The 23,408-nt window shown below is 37.6% G+C and overlaps 1 protein-coding gene across 1 annotated transcript in view; it reads right to left on the minus strand.

Annotated features, from left to right (window-relative positions):
* Nucleotides 1-23,408, minus strand: part of MCTP1 (multiple C2 and transmembrane domain containing 1) — a gene marked incomplete at its 5' end in the record, with an annotated part of 265,870 nt that overhangs the window by 45,592 nt on the left and 196,870 nt on the right. Inside the window, one exon of the mRNA XM_085299758.1 lies at nucleotides 6,589-6,708. Within this exon, the coding sequence (XP_085155884.1) occupies nucleotides 6,589-6,708 (120 nt within the window). The remainder of the gene's footprint in view (nucleotides 1-6,588; nucleotides 6,709-23,408) is intronic.

The raw sequence follows: 23,408 nt of genomic DNA on the forward strand, positions 1-23,408 counted from the left end.
AACAGAACGAGCGTCACTTTCTATTCCGAGTGTGCAAAGCCCTTGCTGTATAATGTTGGAAATCGTTCTATAAAAGCAATTGGATTTTCCTTACTTTCAGAGGTATAATACATTAAACTACTTTTACATATTGTCCTATGTGCAACTCCTTTCTCAAGCCCTTACGTTTTGGAAAATTTGTTGCTGCTTTGCTGTTGCTATTTTATTGAAGGCAAAACTTCTCAGCAAAGGAGGCCCCAAACTGGAAATCAAGGTGATATTCCCAATCTAACACCTCTGTGAAATCTTGGGCAAGTGACATATTCCARCCTCTCTCTAGCTACACCACAAGAACAATAATACTTATTTTTCCTACAAATTCACAGCGAAAATTTAGTCCACAGACAGAAATCATTGCAGACTGCCTGGCAGAAGAGACATTGGATTTCAAGAACATGCACACAAAACAATTCCGTACAATRGATCGGAAAATGTTTGGTGTTTGTCCTATATTCTAGCTATGGAAATCCTTTTGAACTTAGAGCTTATGGACCCTGCTTCCACGCTTTAAGTCTGTAATGCATAGAAACACACCAAAAGCAACACTGCCTTGTAACTGCATTTTCAGTTTCAAGAAGAACAAGTGATTAGAGTCAAGTATTTTCTTGGTAGGATTAGTTTATCTACACTTTTTAATATATTTACACATGCACAGCAAAGTAGCACTCTCTGCTTCAACTGGGAGCAGCAACAACTCTGTTGCCTTGCCCCCAGTGGAAAACGATTTGGACTGCAATCGTAAAACCTCTTGTAACCGCAACTGAGCTGGGGTTGCACTATCAGCTCAYGCTCTTGTCACACCTACCACCCTTCCTTGAGGAAGAGGGAATCAAATGAGATGGWAATATTCATATGCAGCTTCCCCTCTCCCCCTTTATTTTTCTTCATGTTGTAATTTCTAGAACACAGCATAAAGACAGTTGAAAAAATCTGAATATACACATACTGATTTTTGTAAAAAAGTACTATGTAAAAGCCAGATACTCCATAACTTCATCTTTTTAAAATCAGAGAAAAATCCTCAATTGCCTTCTGATAAACTAAGTGAATAGTACTCCAGGAAACTAAATAAAAAGTACCAATAGAAACTGGTTAAAAACTCAAAATGAAAAGTTATCTTTTATAAATGTTATTTTTCTTCTGTTCTCAAGCTTTAATTCTAAWTGTGTCCAGCTCTACCTTTCAATAGAAACATACACTCTAGAAATTTAAGTCACCAAAGCCTATTTTGCAAAAAATCTTCAGTGAAATTAAAAGACGTATTGTACCATATTATATCACTCTTACAAGATTAATATTATGTGTATACTCTGTTATACAGACTTGTAAGAATTTGTTTATGGCACATTAACTTCCAGCTGCTCACCATCATTTTCTATGCAATGATATTTGCAACTTGAAACTTCAAGAGGAAATTAGCTATTTAATATTTCTTTAAATGCTCTAAGTATTAACCATAAATGCAGGATATGAACTGATTACATGTCTTCTCCACAGGGCTATCTATGGCAGAAGACACAGCTAACTCTAAGCATGTGGGACCTCACTAAAAGTGCCTAGCTCAAGTCAATGTGACTGTACTCAACAGATGATGAACAAATTGCTAATTACTCAGGAGTGCCAAACTCTCATTTGACAGAATCACTGAATGGTTGAGCTTGAAAGGGGCACCTGGAGATCATCAAAGCAGGGGTAGCTAGAGCAGGTTGTTCAGGACCGTGTCCAGTCAGTGTCCAAGCATCTCCAAGGACTCCACAACTCCAAACACATTCCAGCATTTGACCATGCTCACAGGAAAAAAGAAAAAAAGAAGAAAAAAAAAACTCAATGTCCTGCGTCTCATGCCCAGTCTCTTGCCCTGTCCTTTGGCACCACTGAGAAGAGTCTAGCTCCATCTTGTTCACACTCTCCCATGAGATACTTACACATATTCGTAAGATCATCACCACCATYCCAAGTCTTCTCTTTCTCCAGGCTGAACAGTCCCAGCTCTCTCAGCCTCTCCTCATATAACAGATACTCCAGTCTCTTAATTGCTTTTGAGGCCATTTACTGGGCTTCAGCCAGTACATCCATGTCTTTGTTGTACTGGGGGAACCCAGAACTGAACTCAGTGTTTCAGATGTGTCTCACCAGGGGTGAGCAGAGRAAAAGGTTCACCTCTTCCTTGACCTGTTGGCCATGCTCTTCCTCATGCAGCTCAGGACACTGTTGGACTCCTTAGCTGCAAGGGTACATTGATCAATGTTCACATTCGATTTGCTGTCCACCAGGACCCCTACAGCCTTTTCTGCAAAGGTATTTTCCAGCCAGTCAGCCCCCAACCCATACTAGTGCAAAGGGTTATTCCTCCCCAGGTGCAGAACTTGCCATTTCCCTTGACTGAACTTTACAGAATTCCTGCAGTCTGTTGAGACCCCTCCAAATAGCAGCACTACCACCTTACCTATCAGCCACTGCTCCCAGCTCTGTTATGTGGAGATCTGAAATCTCCACTCTTGGTGGAGATTATTATTTCATTAGGTCAGACATCTAAAAGTATTGTTATAAAGAAATGTATTTACGTATTACAGGTAATACATATATGAACATACGAACTATGTTATAAGGATATGGGTAGTGTTTCTTGAAGCGAAGCAAACATCCACAGAGAAATAGTTAAGTAAGCTTCAAGTAAAAACATTCTGCAAATGTTCTGCAAAACCCAGAGGAAAGCATTACGAATGCCATTTTAGTTATTTTACTTAAGTTCCTTGTTCACTATTGAAAGAAAATATTCATTCTGTGATTTTCTACTCCTACCACATGACTCAAAGCCAGAAGTTCATTCATTTTAGATCAGTTCTGATTCCTACAGATTCATTCAAAGGAGAGAGCCCACTAAATCTGTATCTAGCTTGCTCCTCCTACGCTTCCTGTCTATCACAGGCCATAAAATCTCATCCAGTTACCCCAATATTTAATGCAAGAATTTGTATTTGATAAAAGCATAACTTTAAGACAGACAACAAATCTTGATCTTAATCTATGACAGACAGAGAATCTCACACTTCTCTTGTAAGTTTGTGCCAGTGTATGACCAAAACTGTGATGATGATCAATCATACAAAGTCCAACTGAATCCTTAAAAGAAATAATGCCATGTATGCTTCACTTCTCCCTAGACTTTTCCAATAGACTTATCTCCCACAACTATGTATACTCCTCCTTGTCCCAACCTCATTTCATTTCTACTTCAAGTAAGAACTTGCATGCACAATTTATGAGTCAGAGTAAGCAGCACAGTAATCATCCTCATGGTTAAATGAGCAGGAGTAGCTCATGTTATGACTGAATACCTCAGATGATTTCACATTATTCCACAAGAAAGGAAGTTCCAAAATACTTCAAAGATCCTGATGCCTGAGAGGACAAAGCAAATGATACCTTGGTTGTAAAGATATTCAAATAAAGATGAGTTAAGACTCGTTCATCACAGAAACTTAGTGAATGATTTCACTGATCTGCAGAAGAGTGCAGTCTCTAATGCTTCAACTGATTATATGACTGATATTGTTATCTAGTATGGTTACTACAATGGAAAAGAACTCTTCCAAACTACTTTTGAGACTGGCAATTTAAATATTTTCCATGCTTATGAGGCAAGTCTGAAGTGCATACAATTTTCAATTAAGTTTGTCTCATGTTAATAGAGTAAAAACAAAACCAAACCCCAAAATATTTTTTTTTGTCTTATAACTTGAGGATTTCAAAGCAACTTCTAAAAACTGATTATATCTCTAACTTAAGATAAGTAGTCAATGATTTTTCTGAGGCACACAAGAAATCTCTGACAACCTGGGAATAGAACCTAGATCATCTGAATTCTAAGGCAATCTTTAGCCACTAGAAAACACTGCTTAATTAATTTACTTAATATTTACACTCCAAATAGGAAAACAGAAGTATTCTAAACCACTCCTAATTTAATGACACTGCGTTAATGACCTGATCTAAGGACTTACAATATTACTAAAGATTACGAGTTAATTAGAAAAACATCCAGCAAGTCTACAGATTACATCATAGCAGACAGATGCTAACCGTGATGATAATCAAACTCAACTCATTAAAAATGAGGTCTCAGCTTACTTGTTATAAACCAAAAAGTGTAACTAGTAGAACAAATATAAAAAAACAGGGAAGAACTCTATTGGTTGATAAAGTTGTATTGAACTTAGTCTGAAACAATCTTAGTGAGAGAAACACTTTTAGAGCAGCATTTGGTGTCCTCATCAGGCAGCCCATCAATAGCTTCATTATTCTGTTAGAAAAGTTGTCTGACCCAAATAATCTTTACATGCAGGAGGTATTTTAGAGAAAAATGAAGTACACCCCAGCTCACAAGTGAAATCTCTCCTTTCACAAGAGATTTCAATTATCCATAAAACTCTCAGGCTGAAAAGCTTTAAGAACTTCAGGCAGCTAGAGGCTAAAGGCTATGATTTAAGAAATGCATCTTTTACATCTTGATTGCAAATCTTAGATTTTTCTCCATAAATGTAACAATCTTCGCGGTTTACCTTTGGGAATATCTCTAGCTTCCTCATACTTAATTTTAGATGACTCTAGGGGTTACAACAGTCTTAGTGATGTGGACAGGTAATACCGATGTCAGGATCAGAGTTATATCAGTTCCACTCATCACTAGTAATTTCAGTTGCTGGACATTAGGGTCACAGAATCATTCAGGCTGGAACAGATCTCCGAAGATCTCTAAGCTAACCACCTGCCCAAAGCAGGGTCAGGCACGAGGTCAGACCAGGTTGCTCTAGGCTTCATCCAGTTGGGTCCTGAAAACCTCCAAGAATGGAGGTTGCACAACTTCCCTGGACAACCTGTTCCTCTGCCCATCTGTCCTCATGACAAAAAAGGGTCTCCTTACATATCCATCTGAATGTCTCTCTTTTCAGCTTATGCCCATTGTCTCTTGTCCTCCCACTATGCACCACTGAAGAGCMTGGCTCCATCTTCTTGATAACCTTCCTATAGGTAGTAGCAGCCTGCTATTAGATCCCCCTTAAAACCTTCTTTTCCAGGCTTCTTCAAGACCAGTTCCCTCAGCTTCTCCTGAAAGAACAAGTGCTCCAGCCCCACTGACCATCTTGGTGGCCCTCCACAGAACTTGCTCAAATTTATCAACATCCTTCTCAAACTGAGGTGCCCAAAACTGGACATTATCCTAGATGCAGTCTAGCAAGTGCTGAGTAATCATTCCCCTCAATCTACTGGCTATGCTCCTATTAATGCAGCTTGGGATGCTGTTGGTGCTCTTGGCTGCCAGAGCACACTGTTGGCTCCCATTCATCTTTCTGTCTATCAAGATGTCCCGCTCCTTTTCAGTGGAGCTGCTGCCCAGACAGTCAGTCTCCAGAYTGAATTATTCAACGGGCATTATTTCCATTGAACATTCCCCCTGGGCAATAGGGTTATTCCTACCCAAGGGCTGGTCTTCTCATTTATCATCGCTGAATTGTATGAGGTTCCTGTTGGTTCATATCTCCAGCTTTTCTAGGTCTTTCTGAATTGCAGCCCTGCCCTCCAGCATATCAGCTGGTCCTGCCCCCTCTTGGTGTCATCTGCAAACATGACAGAGTGCACCCCATCACCTCCTCCAGGTCACTGATAAATGTTCTAAACAGGACAGATCCCAATACAGATCACTGTGGTACTCCACTCGTTATCAACGTCCAGGTAGAGTATGATTCATTAACCGCTACCACTACTCTCAGAGATCAACCATCCAGTTTTCTTCTCATCTAGATATCCATCCAGACCATAATGTCTTAGACAGCACACTGCTTTTGGAATATGAATATTGAATCTAACATCAAGTTCACACAGCTCAAGAGTTACACATATGCAAAACCTTTAAGCTGCCTGGATACTATAAAATTTACACAGCACAGAATACAACTTCAACTTTTGATGTATACTTCTGGAAGTCTGAACCACACTTTCATTATTAATAAATATCTTATTAGCAAATGTTTGTTACTTTATATCCCAACTATATGCATTTATTAAAATACATTAAATGCAAAGAAAGAAAGAAAGAAAAGGCTTGTGTTAAGATCACTGAGYGTAACATGACACTGAAAAAAATGATAAATCCAACGTGATACATTTTGAAACTGTTAACAATTTCGAATCACTTTAACCTTGAACTTCAGGAAATAAATGAAAAGTGATATGCACTTAGCCATATACAACCACTTTCAAAGAATTTGTCTTCTCCTGACCAGTAAGCCTCTCCTCTCTTCTCCCACACAAACCAGATTCTGAGGATGGTACATGTTCTACTATAATTTTAAATGACATTTTCAAGAAAACAGACACATTTATTGSACAGCTGGAGAAGAATTAAGTTGCAGGTGGGAAAATTGTCCATCAAGCATCGTGAACTGAAACATTTTCTAAAAAAYGTCATATTTAAACTCAGTTATAAAATTTTATCTCTTAGTTAAAAAAGAAAAGGACATGTATGTGCTTAAAGTAGAAAAGACTTACTGTATCRTGTTGCCTGTTATCTTTCCCTGATACGATCAAGAAGTAGTTCCATGCCAACAGCAACAAGAAAGCCAGTGGTATCATGTAGAGCTCAAAGTTCCAAACCACAAAAAGAAAAAGCTAAAAGAYAGAGGAGAAAAATGTGATTCAACACTCTACTACATTAACTCTTATGCATAGTTAAGATCAATGAATTAGAACAATTCTRAACAAAATCCTCTCTCCTTAGGCAGGCAACAAGAACATTTGTTTTACTATTTTGCTGACTAGCCACTTACCTGTGTAAAACAATTGCTACATTTTTTATTTCTTTGTACCTTAATTCTTCTGAAAGGAAAGCTGATGTAGTGTAGCCTAAGAGCATTAATTGTTCTCTGGTGAAATAATGTTTATGTGGACAAAATAACACAAAATGACATAAAAATAAGATCACAACATGATAAAGAAAAGGTTGGATAATTTCTATAGATTAAAATAATTTGTTGTTCTAAAGAAAGAACTTAATTTTTTTTAGTAATGTCACACAGATGAATAGAAGATGTAAACATTACAATGAAAATCTGAAAGATTCATTTGTACAGAAGACTCAAAAATCATAGTAAAACAAAGTCTAAACATTTGAATAAAATGGTAACACAAAAATGACCACAGAACCATAGAAAATGGGATTAAAAAGAATAGTAAGAAGCTATTCAAGGCTTCTTTGAAAAGCCCTTTGGCCCWTTGAAAAAATTCGATTGTTGAATTTGTAGTATTTCTTCAAAATGTCCTGAGCACTCTTTGATCCACGTCTAGGGGCTGACATAAGCATGAGCTGGCTATATATCCCAGGGGCTGCTCTCTTGCACTGAGCCCTTGGAAGCATGGAGATCGTGGTCCAGCAAGAAACTGATCTTCACTGCACACACCACTGCTCTGTGCCACGGAGCTGTGAAAAGCTTGATACTGTGGACTTCTGTCTCTGGTCTGTCAGGCTGGGACTTAGCTCGATAGCTAGGCTGTCAGAGCCAGCTTCTGACACCTCGAAGTTGTAAATATTTGTCAGAGTCCGTAGCTGTCTAGCAGAGACGCTTCCAGGGAGATACTGCTCCCTGGTGATTCTGTAACAAAATTATCGATTTTTCAGGAAAAAAAAATAAAAATATTTGGACTTAGGTTCAAACTAAAGCCATTTTGACATCCATTTTTTCCCCACGAACAAGAAGCCCTGTGTTTTAATCACCTCTGGTCATAATATAACTTGGTTTATTTTCCTCTCATATGACAAAAGTCAAAAATGAAAATATTATGGTAAATTACACTATTTACCACAGCTGGACATACACCTACTCATTCAAATACTGTAACTTAAGCTTTTGAGTATTTTTGGTTTTATTATGTTCTTGGTTTTATAACCTACTAAAATTAATGAAGGTGTTATGTCACAGAACTAGCAAACCTAAAGCAAAACCAATAACTAAACAAACTAAAAATTGACMCATTTTGCCAAAACCAATCATCTAGATGGATATAAATTTGAATAAGAACAAAATGTCGTTTCTGATTATCTTTTGCTGTGAGGATTTCTGTTCAGAGTTGAAAAAAAAACACCAAATACAAACATCCTTATAAAAGAAAAAAAAAAATCAGTATTTTAAGACATCTACTGTCTCAAGATCAGCTAACCTACCTTCCCTCCCCTACTTTCTATAACTAAGTGCTTTGTATCTAGAAGTCTTATGAAACTGCAAGACAAACATGAATACTGAAAGAATTGAAAAAGCTGYTTGTGTAACATACATAAGAGGATATTAGCACTGTTAACAGTTAATATTTTATTTGAAAGAAAATTTTGGTTTTTAGGTTATTTAGTTTCAGAGAAAATTTGTTACAAATGGTAATGAAAAAGAAGCAAACAACAGTTCACAGAATTCTAGAGTTCTTCTAGGAGCTTGTTCACCACTGCTTTCAAATCAGTATCTAAAGGGATTTGATTTGATATATTTGATATAGCCAACCTAAACAAAATTCTAATCTCAAAGGAAATGCAAAGAATCCTTGCATCGATTAACCCCATAAATGCCCTACATCGACGCTGAGGTGAGCTCTGAAAGTTGGTGAATAATATCCAACAATTAGAAAATGGATTCCAGAGACTATCTGTTGAAAAATACCAATGCATACAGCCTGCCTTATGTTCCCATTTTAAATTTGGTTAAAAAGACRTAAAGAAAATTTCAGGTAATATTCAAACGATCCATGCCTCTAGGGAAAAAAAAAAAAAAAAACCAGCAACCTGGGGAGATATTTAGAAGTGTCTAAGTCCACCTCCTGCTCACAGCAGGGCGACTAACGAATTCAGACAAGGCTGCGCAGGGCTTTGCCCAGTTGCATCCTGTAAACCCCTAAGGATGAAGGGAGACCGCACAGCCTCTCTGGGCAACCTCTTCCACTGCTGGACTGTCACCAGGAGAAAAACATTTTGCCTTTTGGAATTCTACTGTCTCTCATTCTTCCTCTATTCACCTCCGTAAAGACCCTAGCTCTTCGCAGGAGCATCTTGTCGGCATGGGCAGGCTGCTGTTAGGTCTCCCCAAGTGGTCTCTTCTCCGAGCTGAACCAGGCCAGCTCCCTCAGCCTTTCCTCATCGGGCTTGTGCTCCAGCCCCTGACTACTTTGCGGTGACTCTGCTAAACTCGTTCAAGTGTATCGACATTCAATACTTTCTCAAACTGGCAGGGAGAGTGGAGTAAAACTGGACACAGTAATCTAGATGTGATCTAAGGAGTAATGAAAACAGTGACAGAAAATTGTTCATCTAGAAGGATAGACAGCTATCAGAAAAGGTGCCAAAACAGAATCTGAAAAGCTCTGAATTCACAAAAGTTCTTTAATTCTCTTTAAGACTTGTATGGACATACCTTTTGAAAAGGTGGACAATACACTTGCCATCTCCTCTGAATGATTTCTCTGACCTGCCARCTTCATTTCCATCTAGTCTGGCTGAATTTTAACTGGTTCCTTCTTTCAGGCACCTGTCTCAGCCAGGCACTAGGAAAACAAGGACTCTGTATTTGCAACACAAATGTGATGCATGCTGTGTGAAACTGGCACAGTGCTAGCACCACAAAGTGAAATTGCCTCACTATCTCCCCTAGAAGCAAAATGCACTCACACAAACACACAAGGGAGAAAACAAACAGATTCCCCATATTAGGCAAAGACTTTTAAGTAAACATAGCTACCCCCAAAACCTGTGCAGAACAAGAAAATCCCGGGGCTCAGTTCTTATGCATAAAGGATCTTACAGCTAGGGGGAGAGAGAAGGGAAGCTGTATGCATGAATCTATTCCCTCAACTTTATTTCATCCACGAAGCGGACGAATGCTACACATCCACCCATTAAACAAGTAGAGGGAGAAAAAGCCAAGCAGAAAAGCACAGGAACAGGTACAAAAGGCCAGTTCTGGGACCTGCCCATGCCTGTAAAGCATCCAGTGGAACATGGATTGTATCTGGTATGATCTCTTTCAAAGGAATAATGGCTCTACTCAGTCTAAAAAAGGATCCTCATCACTACTGAAACAAGCCAACTATTTTAAGGGAGAAGTGGGAGTCTCAAAGGTTACAGTTTAATATAGCTGCCATTTCCTACGCAGAAGACTGTAAGGGAGGACTTTTTTTCTTCCCCCTACCCCGTGAGATCAAGATTTTAAGAATCACAGGCATGAACTGGCCATTTACAACATCACATCAGTTGATACTCTTAGTGAGAGACACATGCATTAATGATCATTCAGCAAGACACATGACACTATCCCTGGTGTACAACACTTCAAAAAATAATTTAAGTTGGAATATTGAATATCCTATTCTTTTGCAAACTACAGTATATTTTAAAAAGAAATCTCATCCAAAATGATTAACACTTCCTACTGTTCAGAAAAAAAGCCTGCCCTTTCAGACTAGCAGCTGTGGATCATTAGCTTTCCAGTGATGAGATGTGTTTGATGAGTATTTTTCTTTCTAATTAAGAGATGAGATTCTCTATCTGACTCCTTCTTCAGACAGAAGTGAAGAGAAAGATTTCTCCCTATGTGGAAAGGCAGTATTCTACAGAACAATTATTTCAGATTTCTTTTTATCTACCTCCACCCAGTTTCATTTTTAACAGAACCCTGTTTGCACCCACAGACTTCACAGTATTAACCCTTATGTTTCTCAGTTCTTTTTCTTTTGCTTCTAATTTTGAGTGGAAAAGAATATATAGAAAAATAGATCACCCCACACAGGAGATGCTGACCCATATTGTCAGGTGCAGAAGAGACCAAAGTGCAGCTGAAGAGGGAATGCTGCAAGTTGCATCTGTTTGAGAACTTCCCAACAAAATTAGAAAATACTCTTTTCACAGAAAAGCCCAGATTCAATGAAAGTCACRAAACTGAGCATAAGATGCTTCCAGCTGACATATACAGAGCTTTCCAGGACCTGCAGCCTCAGAGCAACCTTGATATGTGGATTCYCTTGAGACAAGAAGCAAAGGGGACTTGACAGCATTCCCGCTCTTAAGAGTCCCGTGGCTTCCAGTCTGAAAGCCTAAGTAAATGAATCACCTCGCAAGTCCCAAGACTGACACAGGAACCTTGAAATTTGCATTCACAGTACCCACTGTCCTGAGCTGTAATGCGTTTAGCAGTACAGTGAGATACGGCCATTCCCACGACCGTCACATCACACAGTGCATGCCACTCATACTGCAGCCTCCCCTTCAACACATGGCTGCCTCCGTTCATTTTTAAAGAGGATTCTTATAGCTTCATTTATATATTATCTATACGCTTGCATTATATGCATTACCCAGCTCCTGATTACCCTGGAAATTCACAAGTTGGCTGTATGAAGTTTTGGCACAATCACAAAAGAGCCTGTTTGCAACTCCTAACACTACACTCTAATCATAAGATCATTTGCAAGATCATTCACCCTTTAAGCTTAAAAGGACAATAGCGTGTCCCGATGCTTTGTCCCTTGGATGTATTCTCAGAAGACTAGAAACACTGAAAGATAACCCACATATCTGCATGGTACAGACTCTCAGTTAATACTGCAGGTTTAAGGCTCCAGTAAAATTCTGCATGGTGTTTACACTGTAAAACATTGAAAAATACATTTCACTGTACCTTGAAGTGCAGTCAGGAATCTCTCATTCATTAAAAAAATTAGTCTGCTGCTTCCAATTATCATGACTCTGCTTAACTTGTGTGACACTTTATTTTTTTTAAAAAAAGTATTTCCTCTAGCTGCATTAAATTCCAAACACACTAATAGTATTAAAGTAAACATTTATGAGAATCCATATGGAACATAGTGCCCTAAATTAGGTACATCTGCAAGAAATATGCCTTTTGAACATATTTTAAAGCATTCTCCAACATTCTTTTTTTTTTTTTTTTTTTTTAAGCACTCTTACAATTTCAGGTCCAGTCACCTAAGTGCCAGTAAAAGGTGAGACCTGGAAGGTGTGAGTCTTAAACACATTATCTATTACTGTTTGAACAGACAGAAGCCAACTTGAAAACAGCAGCAGCACTGGTCTTGTAAAAAATACAGAAAAAAAATCATGCCATTCCTGGGTACGTTATTTTGACAAATCTCTAGTTTAACCTTAGACAAATGCTGGTTCTCCTTTTTATATTGCAGAGGCCTTGGCAGTCTGAGAAACTCTGAATAATTAGTATTCTTGATCCTAGAAGAACATTTCCTTCAACTCAGAAACAAACTTAAGAGATTTCCAGCATCTCCTCTCTTTTTGCTGGAATAATAAAAGAACAGTCTAGTTCACTGTAATTTAGATTTTGTCTCTCATCCTCTCTACTTATTCCATGTAGAGCAAGAAAATGGAGATACCTTCAGACTAAAAAAGAGTAGCGAGACCTTAACTGACTGGACTAATTACTATTTTAATCCCAGTCTTGATAAGGAAAATTCCTACTGAAAAATTTAGAGCAGCTCTAGCTAGAATACTTCAGTTCCATACCTAGAAGAACACCGAACAAAAATATTTTCATTTCTTGCTAGGCAGGACATTTCTGCTCCTGTTTTTTTCATGTTGATTACATGCAAGATAAACTCGTGGTTTTACTGCACTTGAATTCTTTCATCTAGAGATGGTATAATAATTATTAAAGAAGCGACTCTGACAATTAGATACGATTCACTTCATGTATTTCAACCCACCTCATTTTTTGAAACACATCTATAGCTAAATGGACTTACTCCACCTGGACAACCTCCAAGATGATACTATCATCCAGTCATACCATAATGTATGCTACCTGATTCTTGACAAGACTGTCAGCTCCAATAAAATCTTCTAGTCAGAAGCTTGAAAGCTTTCACTTATTTTATTTCTTTCCTTTTCTACCTACAACTTGTACTGGCATTTCACATCATTTTCCTGAAGTCACAGATGAAAGTGCTATGACTTTGCTCTAAAAATGCTGACAATTCCAAGAAAGTGAACCCCAGAGCATGAATATAGCAGCATTTTAAACAGCGCATGAATTACTGATATTAAATTCATGCCACTGTTTGTAGTTTCACATAGCAAACATTAGGTGGAAATAAAAGTGAAATACTTTTGAAAAATTCTGTAAATCTTTATAAAATGTTGAGTCTCTTGGGTCATTTTTCCCTTTCAGTTAACAATTTCTGAGCTGCATTAGTAGAGCTGCAGAGTTAGTGGCCAGGTTGAAATTAGAAAAGCAAAATGTGGTTCRCTGAGGCCACCACCAAACACAAAGCTTATTGCCATTCTCAGCTGCAATTCCACTCATTTGTTCTCTCAGACTTCTAAAATGCAGACAAACTAAGAGAAATTGATATTTTTTTCCCTATGAGCAGTAACACCTGGTATCAGATGCCAAATGCCCTACTAGGATACAAAAGATCAAAGGCATGYCTAAAACGGGGCTATTAGGTTCATCGAACCTTGTCCCTTTTTAGTATTCCATTTTCTCCACAATATCCAATTGTTTACTGAATGACCCACGTCTTTGTTTCACCAACATTACCTAGAAGGCTATTTTACACATTAATTATTTTCTAAGTAAAAAAGTGCTTTTAATGCCAGTCCTCAATTTGCTTTTGCTATGTCTTTATGTATACCTTTTAAATTGATTTACCCTTTTTAGTATAGTTCTGCTGAGAGGGGTAATCACCAGCTATAAGATTCAAACTGTTTTATAATTCAAAGTGTCTGATTTTAGTTTGGGTTTTTTTTTAAAAAACAAACAAATAAATAAATAAATAAATAAAGCAGTATTTTAATCCTCTCCCCACCACACATGCCTTTTCCATTTGAAATCAATCAAGTCCTTCCTAATTTTAAAATTCCTTAACAACTGCCTAACATACTTAGAGTTGAACATGCCATTTCATTCAGTACCACCATACTACAAAAAATATAATTCTAAAAAGTACATTTCATAGCACTTTAGAGATATTTTTTAACACACAAATCTGTATCACAAAATCCATGTTCATGTTCTGTTTACAGAAACAAATTGGAATTTGGTATAATTCTCCTCTATTACTMTTGCCTTGATGTAAGGGTGAGAATATTGAAAGTAGAAATATCTGTGTCATTTTAGAAGCAAAATCTGAAGCGTTGGCTTTGAAAGTGTAAAATCACAACATGGATCATGCTGAATAACTACAGGTATTTTTGTAATGAATTTCTCCCTTCCCTCCTCATAGCTTGGGTAACTGAGCAGTGGCTGAAGGGCTTTGAACTTGTCTCTTCCCAAATTCCTGCAAACAATATCTATTGTCTGTCAAGAGCCATCACTATTGGTTAAGCTGAGTTCAGAGAAAAGAAAAAAAAATACTGGGTTATCTTCTTCTTCAGTTTACTAAGCAAGGCTTTACTTTTGATTTACTGTAGTCCAAACTAACAGAAAAGTATCAGAGCTTTTTATCCATACTGTACAAATGCTCTTTCCAAATGATGTGTTTTTGTTTATATCCCATACTGGATTGGATTCATTCTTTCATCATTGCTCGCAGTCCCTTATTCTCTGTCCATTTTTGTATATGAAGGAAAAATCGTTCAGCATTCTCAGGCAAGAATGAAAACACTAAAAAAGCCCCATCATAACATGCCAGAAAACCACCATTACYCAAACACTAGAATATAAATACTTGCAGACCTGCTGAATGTGAATTACTTAAACTTAACAAATGCTTAAGTTCTGTTTATCTTTGTGCAAGGAAAAAACTAAACGACCATCCCCATCATTCAATTACAAATAACCTTTGTATCCTAATGCTTCATTTTTAAAAGTGAAGTCTAGTCCCTGAAAAGTCCTGAGGCTGTAGGGAAATCTAGGTTTTGCCAACWGTTGGTCAGAAATTAAAAGGGTAGTAACGGCATTTAAGTTGTGTAAATCAGGATTAGAGTCACTTGTCTATGAGGAACATGGGAGCAGTCTGTGACTTCCAGCAGAGACAATAAAATGCAAACATACTGATTCATATTTTGGTAAGCTTTCTCATGCTTGGAACAAACAAATACCTATAAAAAAGCAAAGACACTTCCGTAAATCATTCTGCAGTCTTATTTCACTAACTGGAACTGTACTGCCCTTATTGCATTGAAGACACWCTGAATTAAATTTTCAGTTAAGGCTAATCCTATATTTTGTTTCCACAACTATTTGGGGACAGCTGCATCCACAAACTGGTTTCTCTGATATCCTAGAGATGTCAGCTGCTCATACAAAGAATTCCTCCTGCTGAAACTGTACCTTCACTCAGAGCGAAAAGTAAGGTTGAATCAAGTAGTCTTTCTGCTTCTTCCATTTTCTTTCTGTTCTTAAAAAAAAAATCTGATTTATTTGGGGTTTTTTTGGAAGGAGAGGACAGAGACACAATGGAATAGGCTGATGCAAGAACCATCAAAAGGCAGGATTGCTGCTTTTAAAAACTACAAAACATCCCTTCGTTAGAGTGCTAATACAAATACAGTAGACAAATACAGATTTCTCTAGTGATTTCTTTAAAATCTATTTTATATATTAGGTTTCCTTTTGAAAGGTGCCACTTGTCATCAACTATAACTTGATATCAAGTAATTTAGTGTAATGTTGGCTTATTTTCAATTTTRAAGACCATCAATCAACTTTAGTGAGCTTTCTCTGCTGATTTTTATGCTTCTGATTGATGACCCATTTCGTTTTGGTTTTCTGTAAGGTCTGGAGTATTGGTACAACACAATTATACTGTATTGTAATTATACATTATATGGTACCATACAATTACAATTGTAAAATAATAAATAAATAAATGTCCAAGAGTCTTTCACTTTTGATTGTCCTGCTTTCCTTAAGTATTTATTCCTCAACCTTATTCAAAGTAGGAAAGCATCTTTTCCCCCCTTTTATATACTTCACTGTAAGTACATCTTAAGGAATAATAATATATTTCAGATATCTTAACACTGTTGCCCAATTTGTCTTGTAATTTTCTAATTTTCTCCTTCACTGATCTCAAGACWTTTCCCCACCACTTCAGTTCTGAAAAAAACATGCAGAGTTATGTTTAGCATCTCTAGCCATGTATGCCTGTTTCTATTTGCAACTCTAATATTAATCCAGAGCTGACATAACTGGTTTCTTTTCTCCTTCAGTGTTTTACTCTATCTTTCCCCATAGGCATCATGTAGTGAGTCCTTTCCCCCCACCCTACCTTGACTGATCTGGTTAAACTTACTTAGATACTAGAGATTTCTCTATGTTCGTATACAAGGTATATTTTTCTTCGGTATTTACCAAGTCTGTCAACTTTCTTGCATAGAATAAGGCTTGGACTGTAGAAATGAGAAATCRGTAGGGAGTACTAGTTTCGACTTTAGAGCAATGCAGCTCTAAGTGTCTGAACAACCTGAATTCTGTAGTAAAAACACTGCCCCTGGGCCAAGCCCACTGAGACAAGCAAGTATTTTTAGTTCCCTGGAAGGATAGCTATAATTATATCCTGCAATGCTTTCTTTAAACAAAATGTAAAATAAAACCCTCTGAATTTGTTTTAAGCTGCAAGCTTTCTTTAGAAGACTAAAACAGATTCTAAGAAAGCCAGAGTATGTCCATGTCTTTCTATGTAAAGGTGGAAAAAATGCAATATAAATTGAACAACAATAACTATTATTAACATAAACAATATAAACACCAAATATTTCAATAAGATAAATACTATAAAAGTTAAAATACAGTTCATAGAGTGCAAGGTGTATTGTACATTTTCAATTTGAGACCATTATTATTGTAAAACATACCACAAAGGGATGGAAAGACAGGTATTAACCCCTTTATGAATTAGTAGCAACAGACATGACTGGGATAATAATAAAAAAAAAAAAATTAAGAACTACTCTATTTACTATTGCACCACCACTCAAACGGTTGGATGACTTTAGTTCTTTGTGCCTCTGCTAAACTTCTCTGGCATTCAAAACTCCCTTCAGGTGCATCTCAATACTGACATCAGATTCTTATAGCATTTCTTGCAAGAACAAGAAATGGAAGTGAAGTATTTAGTTAAGATATATGCTAATAAGCCATGCTTAATGATGGCTAGTGCACTTTTATTCTTGTAAGGAGATTCTCTCAATATCCACTTAACTGGGGAAGCAGAGATCTGATTTATTACCCTTCTCTGTGGGGAAAGCAATGGAGGAGATGCATATCTGCTCTTGAAGTAGAAWGCATCAGAGAGAAACCAAAGGTACGACGCGAAGAAAAGAGAACGTGAAGCGTAGACTTGCAAAACAGGAAAGTGACTTCTTTTTGTTAAGAAACTACAGAAAGAACCTGATATTCTTGCTAGRGTTAAGTAACAACTCATATAAGATGCTGGAAAAATAGAAGTGAAGACTGAAAGAAAAAACAAAGGTGGACAACATCCAGAAGCTCACAGCAATAACAATAAGCTCTGTGGACACCAAACAAGCTAGGTAGGGCACAACTCCTCTAAAAGAAAGAAGTTTTCTATGAAAAATACCATGTAATCACGCAAGCTGACAAATCTGCACCAAAAAAAAAAAAAAAAAATCTGAGATTTTTAAATCTGATTTTTAAGATTCACTATTGTCAGCTATATTGAGAAATGAAATCTATAATTTATAATGTAATTTGTCAAGGAGAACAAATTCAGAAAAAAACATGAGTTACTTTCTTATGATCCTAAGTGGAAAACTGTGCCCTACTGATTTTGCTGAAGTAATGCTACCACAGGGAAATGTTTATTTTCATGCTATTAAAAAACAAACGTGCCCTTCCAATTGCTTCTCTGTAATAAATTGAATTAATTTTGTATTTCCACAAACTATATTAAATCATATTTAGCACAGGGAGGTGTGCCCTGGCAACTTTCCTGTTRTTTTTATAGTATTTTTCCAGCCAACAAACACTGCAATCCAAGCTCTCTCTCTTTACAGTCAGCTTTCTCCACGCTGTATTAGCCTGCAGAAAGCACAGTTGTGCACTCCAAATACATGATACTTTACAGAATTTTCCTTACCTTTCAGTAGTTCCCTATTTCAGCAACATTACACTTAATTTATTTCGATATCTGTCACTCCAACATGTTTAGTCATACTTTAACATAGAAATGTTCCATATCTCTAACAAAACCATTTTTTGAACCAGTAACATCATCAAACTTTACTAACCAGTGAAGGATGYTGCATTTTATAGATGCTCATTTCAAAGCACCTGCTTACAAAATGAGTGAGAGAACATATTTTATTGCTACCTAAAAAACACTATGCCATCATTCTTGATAGCTATTGCTACATTCTGAACTTGCTTTTTAATTTTTTTTTAATGTACCATACATACCAGGGAGAGGAGTATTCTCCTAGAAGGGACCACACTCTAGGATTAGAYATTTCACAAAGTTAAGTGAGCAGAACTTCAGACTTGGAATTCCTATACATTGCTCCTAAACCTTAACAGCCTACTCATTCTCAAAAATTTTCAGCCAAATCAAAGCAACTGAATAAGGTATTACAGAAGCTCTCATGACTAAGTTGCCTAACACTGGCCATTCTAAAAGATTTTTGCAGTTTTTAAAGAAACTCTAATGTATTTATTTAATCATAATGGGTCTTTGAAATTCAGCAAGAAGTCATCCCTAGGGCAACAGGAACACGTTTTCTTTTTCCAGCACAAAATCACAAACATTTAGTTGAGTTACAGACTATTGAAAAATCTCCCTTAAGCACTCTTAGCATGCCAAAATAATAATGACAATGAAAATCCAAGACTAAGACTTGGCCTTGTCACTCATAGTGAAAGCAGCTGAAGTATGCAAGGTATAACTACCAACAGTTTGCACATTAAGATGCAAGGGAGTAGACTTGAGGTCTGAGAAGGCAACCTTTCTTCTGGTGTTACTCTTTGTTCTCCAACYACCTGACCTCTTCCTAAGCTTTTGTTGACAGAAGGGAGAGGAAGGCAGGGGCAGTTTTAGCTAAAATGTTCAAAGTCTTACAAAGCATTGACTTATCGTGTTGAAGTARATCGATGGCTTACGGTATCAGGAACTCCAAAGCTGCAACACAATATTCTATCGCTTCAGCTAACACTGTACAACATAATAGCAGTACTTGGCTGCAGTCTTCATAGAAACAGCATATGAAAATGAGCTGTTTTGCAAATGTTCATCATAGCCATTTTCAAGACCCCCAACTGGCTCTAATTGATATACTTCTCATATTGTTCCCTTATTTTCTACCTGTTCTGCCTTCCCTCTCCTGCAGGAGGGAAGCTGGGCCCATTCCCCGCAACTGTGTTTCACTTAACTGCTCTCTCCTCTCTTTCTCTTGTTCTTGCCTCTCTTCTCAGGTTCTGTTACGATGCTCCACAGAATCTTAAGTTGTCCCTTTCCYTCAAACAACATCCCATTCTTACAGGATCTCATCCCATTATTCCACACCCCTCTTCCTAACCTCCAAAAAACCACCCTAATTTCAAATCACAATTCTTACTCCCTTTTCTTGCCTGGACAACAACTAGAGGAGCCCTAAGAGAACATGGGGGATTTTCTCTCTCTCCATTCCTGCATCTGGCTTTTCCCCATACCTGCTCAGGAAAATCATTTTCAAACCTTGATACTTCAGGTTGGAGCACAGACGCTACTAGTAGAGAAAAGGAACATATACAAGAGCTCGGTAGCCAAATTCAGAASGGATTTTAACTTGTATTTCTCAGCACACAGACAGTGTAGTTTTCTAGAACGGGCCATTCTGTGTCACTACTCAGGCAGAAAGTAACAAGCAAAATAYTGATAGTACATGATGCTTTTTAGGAAATCATGGAAAGTTTAAAAAGGCAAGAATATGTCCTCAAAATTAYTGAAAGTATTTTAATGTGAGCAAAAATATGTAATTTTCCTACTTCTCTTCAGAAGCAAATGAACTACATTACTACATTGGCTCAATGAAAAGTTTCCACCCAAGAATTTAAAGGTTGACAAAGTCAAACACAAYTGAAGAGATTACAGGTAGATCCTAACTGCAGAAATAACCCATAATAAATATCAGGCAGAAAGAAGGTATTTGGGTGTATAAACAGAACAGGAACTGAGTTATTGGAAAAATTCTCCATGGAGATCAAAGTTAATCCCAAAAGCTCTCTTCCTCATTAACAGCTTCATAGCAGTACTGTTCATCCAAAATAGAACAAACTATCCAGAATCTTTTCTTATATTCTTATATAATCTCTTATATTCTTACACTATCTCTTTTTATATTCTCTTGTTGTATCTTAAAAGCAGGCAACTTCCAAGCCAACACACTAACTCATTCACCTAGAGCTTTCAGTTTTTCCTTTGTAGCTTTTGGTCAGCAAATCTTTCACTCAAAGTCTCAGCTGCACTGTGTGTCAGCTCTGGAAGGCACTTCGTTTTGGGTCTTTGAAAACCTGCAATGGGATTTAACTAGAAAGGATGTATTGTTGTCTGTTTTTACAGTTCTTTTTCTTTGAAATATCAGTGAGGTGGAAAACACCATAGCTGGAAGAGACCTGTCATGGCACCAGAAGAAATATATACCAACKAGCAGCAGAAATGAATGAGCCCCAAATAAAGAGATTACATCATGCACATATCTTACTTGTATAAATATAAATATGTATTTTCATTATGCAGTATGCATTTCCCTATTCCATTTTTAAACCTTTACATAGGTACTTTGGGCCATATATGGCATTTAGTGACACCTTTGTCAAGACGAGACTTCATTCCTTGGAACCTCATTTCATCATTTACAACCTTACACAGTTAAGAAATGAGACAAAATAAAAAAGCCCCCTCTACTACTTTGCACTTGTTCTGTCCAAGTATAAATGATGTATTTACTCCTGTCAAAAAAGAAAATATTTTTCACCCTACTTTATACTCCCATTTTTCTAGGGGTGCCAGAATACTTTGTATTGTCTGGGCTTTCAATTAACCAGGAGCAAAACAAATCAAAGGCAGCAACCTGTTTAGTGCTTCGTGAAAACGCAGACAGTGCTAAAGCTGAAGGAAGATTGTTCTCTCCATTGTTCTGACTTTGATTCGCAATTTCCTCAAACGCAATGGCAGGACAAATGGTGAAACAGATGGCAACACCCTCCGTTCTGATGAGGAACAGTTTTGCCCCCATCTATGGCTATATATGGTGCAAAGCAATGAAAAAAAATCAATGGGATATTCTTATCTGAAAGAAACGTACAGAGCAACTCAGAAATTAACACAAAACAGTTTTCATGCTTCCCAGGCCTTGGGCTAGTTTAGACCAGGCCTGCAGACAGCTTATGCTAGCTTTTTGTGACTCTGACGTCCATGCCAGCAATCTGGCAGAGAAACACTGGGTACAAGGTTCAGAACATCCCTTTTTGACAGGTTTCACAAGAATGGTGAGCAAACAGAGTGGCTCTGCACCAGCAGGCTCTCCCCCAGGCTGGGGTCCTTCTCTTGACTGACCACGCTAAGGACAGCTCCGTACTCAACGCGTGCTGCAGAGGACTCTGGCCCTAGGGACAAGCTGCACCACACCGCAAGCCCAGAGCAGAACAGGTGCGTTGTTCAGGGTAAGTGCTGACAGAAAAAAAAGTCACGTAAGATCGGGACAGCTACAATCCTCTAAGCAGCGTGTCTAACTTCCATAACAGCTCTACTCACAGCATTAAGTCACAACTTTCTAAGATTCAAGACAGCCAYGCCATCGCTACAGCCAACTGCATTTTATATATGTTTTTTCTCTACTTCCTCACTTTCATTCAGCGGCATTACATTAAAGAGTAAACGAACAGAAGAAAGAACTACCAGGCAGTTAAAGGCCTCCAAATGAGTTAGGAACAGTGTGAAGTATGAGAATTAAAAAAGCCTATGGCTTACATTCGAAAAAAAACATTCTTAAAAGACTTTGCAAGACATCTTTCTACCATTTCTGCCAATTTTATACATAAGGCTGTTTCTTTATTTTTTATTTCTTTTGCTTCATTAGAGCATCCTTTTTTCCCCCCTCAATACGATTTCCTAGTGGATAAGCACGTATTAAGAAGTCATGGGGTTTTTATTTTGATGGTGCATTAACAGTTAACAATTGGGTAGCCACTTTTGGAACCTTGTATAAACACAACAAGAAACATACTACACAGATGTGGGTAAACAGACGAAATTCGAAATGCGGTGACAAGGAATATTGCTGTTTTACCTTCTTCTATGAATTCTAAATGCTTTTTACCATGCTACAGGCAACAAACCTCTGAAAATCTGATTGCATATTTTCCCTCAGGCAGTGGTTAAGAACAACCACGCACCAATTGATTGTGTTTCTTAAAACTATTTAATTATTGTTCAGAGTGCTTTAGCACCGTTCTTTAAATATTTGCATGTATCACCCAAAATCTTTCATCAAGTCCTGCTGCAGTGAAGTACACTATAGTGAAAACATTGGAATAACTTTACACTGAAGATTCATCAACAAAGCACAGGAACAATGTTGGATGCAGGGAGTAAAATCGGGATACCGCTACCCCACAACTCTACCCCCTGACCGGGAGTTACAAAATCAGGTTCCCTAACATGCTCTCTCCTGTCCTACTGATCTTGCAATCTGTACTCTAAGATGGTAGAAAAGAAACCACRCGTATAGCTTTTGCTATGAAAAGCTGGGACTTAGGAGAGATGGGGGGAAAAAATTGCCARTAATAGTAGAAGCATAAAATCCTTAACTCATAGCAGTTTCAGATCTTGTAAAGAAAGCCCTAGCGCAAGATGTGCCACAGCAGCCACCACCACGTTCTCGAAGGCCTCGTGCACACATATACACGAGGCCTTCGAGCACATATCCAAGAAAACTGGATAACCTCTTTTATTTCTGCTTCAGAAGGACGAAGACTTGCTCTGATTGCCAAGCAGGCTATGTAATGACGAGACAGCATGCCGCGAGTGAGTTATTCACCTTAACTTCAAATCATTCAGGACGTGGATRTACCTCAGTGAGTCTGTACTGCCTAGAGCACTGCTTCTCAAGCGTTTGAAATGAGAGGCCGTTTTAAGTTATCACAGTTTCTTCCAGACTACCACGCAACCTTATCATCAAACTTTTAAATACACACTGTTTAATATGGATTTACAACTGGAAAGCACTTACTATGGAAAGTGACTACAAATTATAGTTTGAGAACTAGTGGCTTCGCAGCTTATTATGTAGCCCAATAAAAGATAAAGAAAGCAAGGGRAAAAAAATACAATCAAAAAAGAAGGAAATAATAATGAAGTAAAAAGAAGTA

The sequence above is a fragment of the Rhea americana genome, unplaced genomic scaffold (assembly GCF_003343005.1).
Source record: "Rhea americana isolate MKP2758 unplaced genomic scaffold, rheAme1 scaffold_153, whole genome shotgun sequence".
In the NCBI taxonomy this organism is placed as follows: domain Eukaryota; kingdom Metazoa; phylum Chordata; class Aves; order Rheiformes; family Rheidae; genus Rhea; species Rhea americana.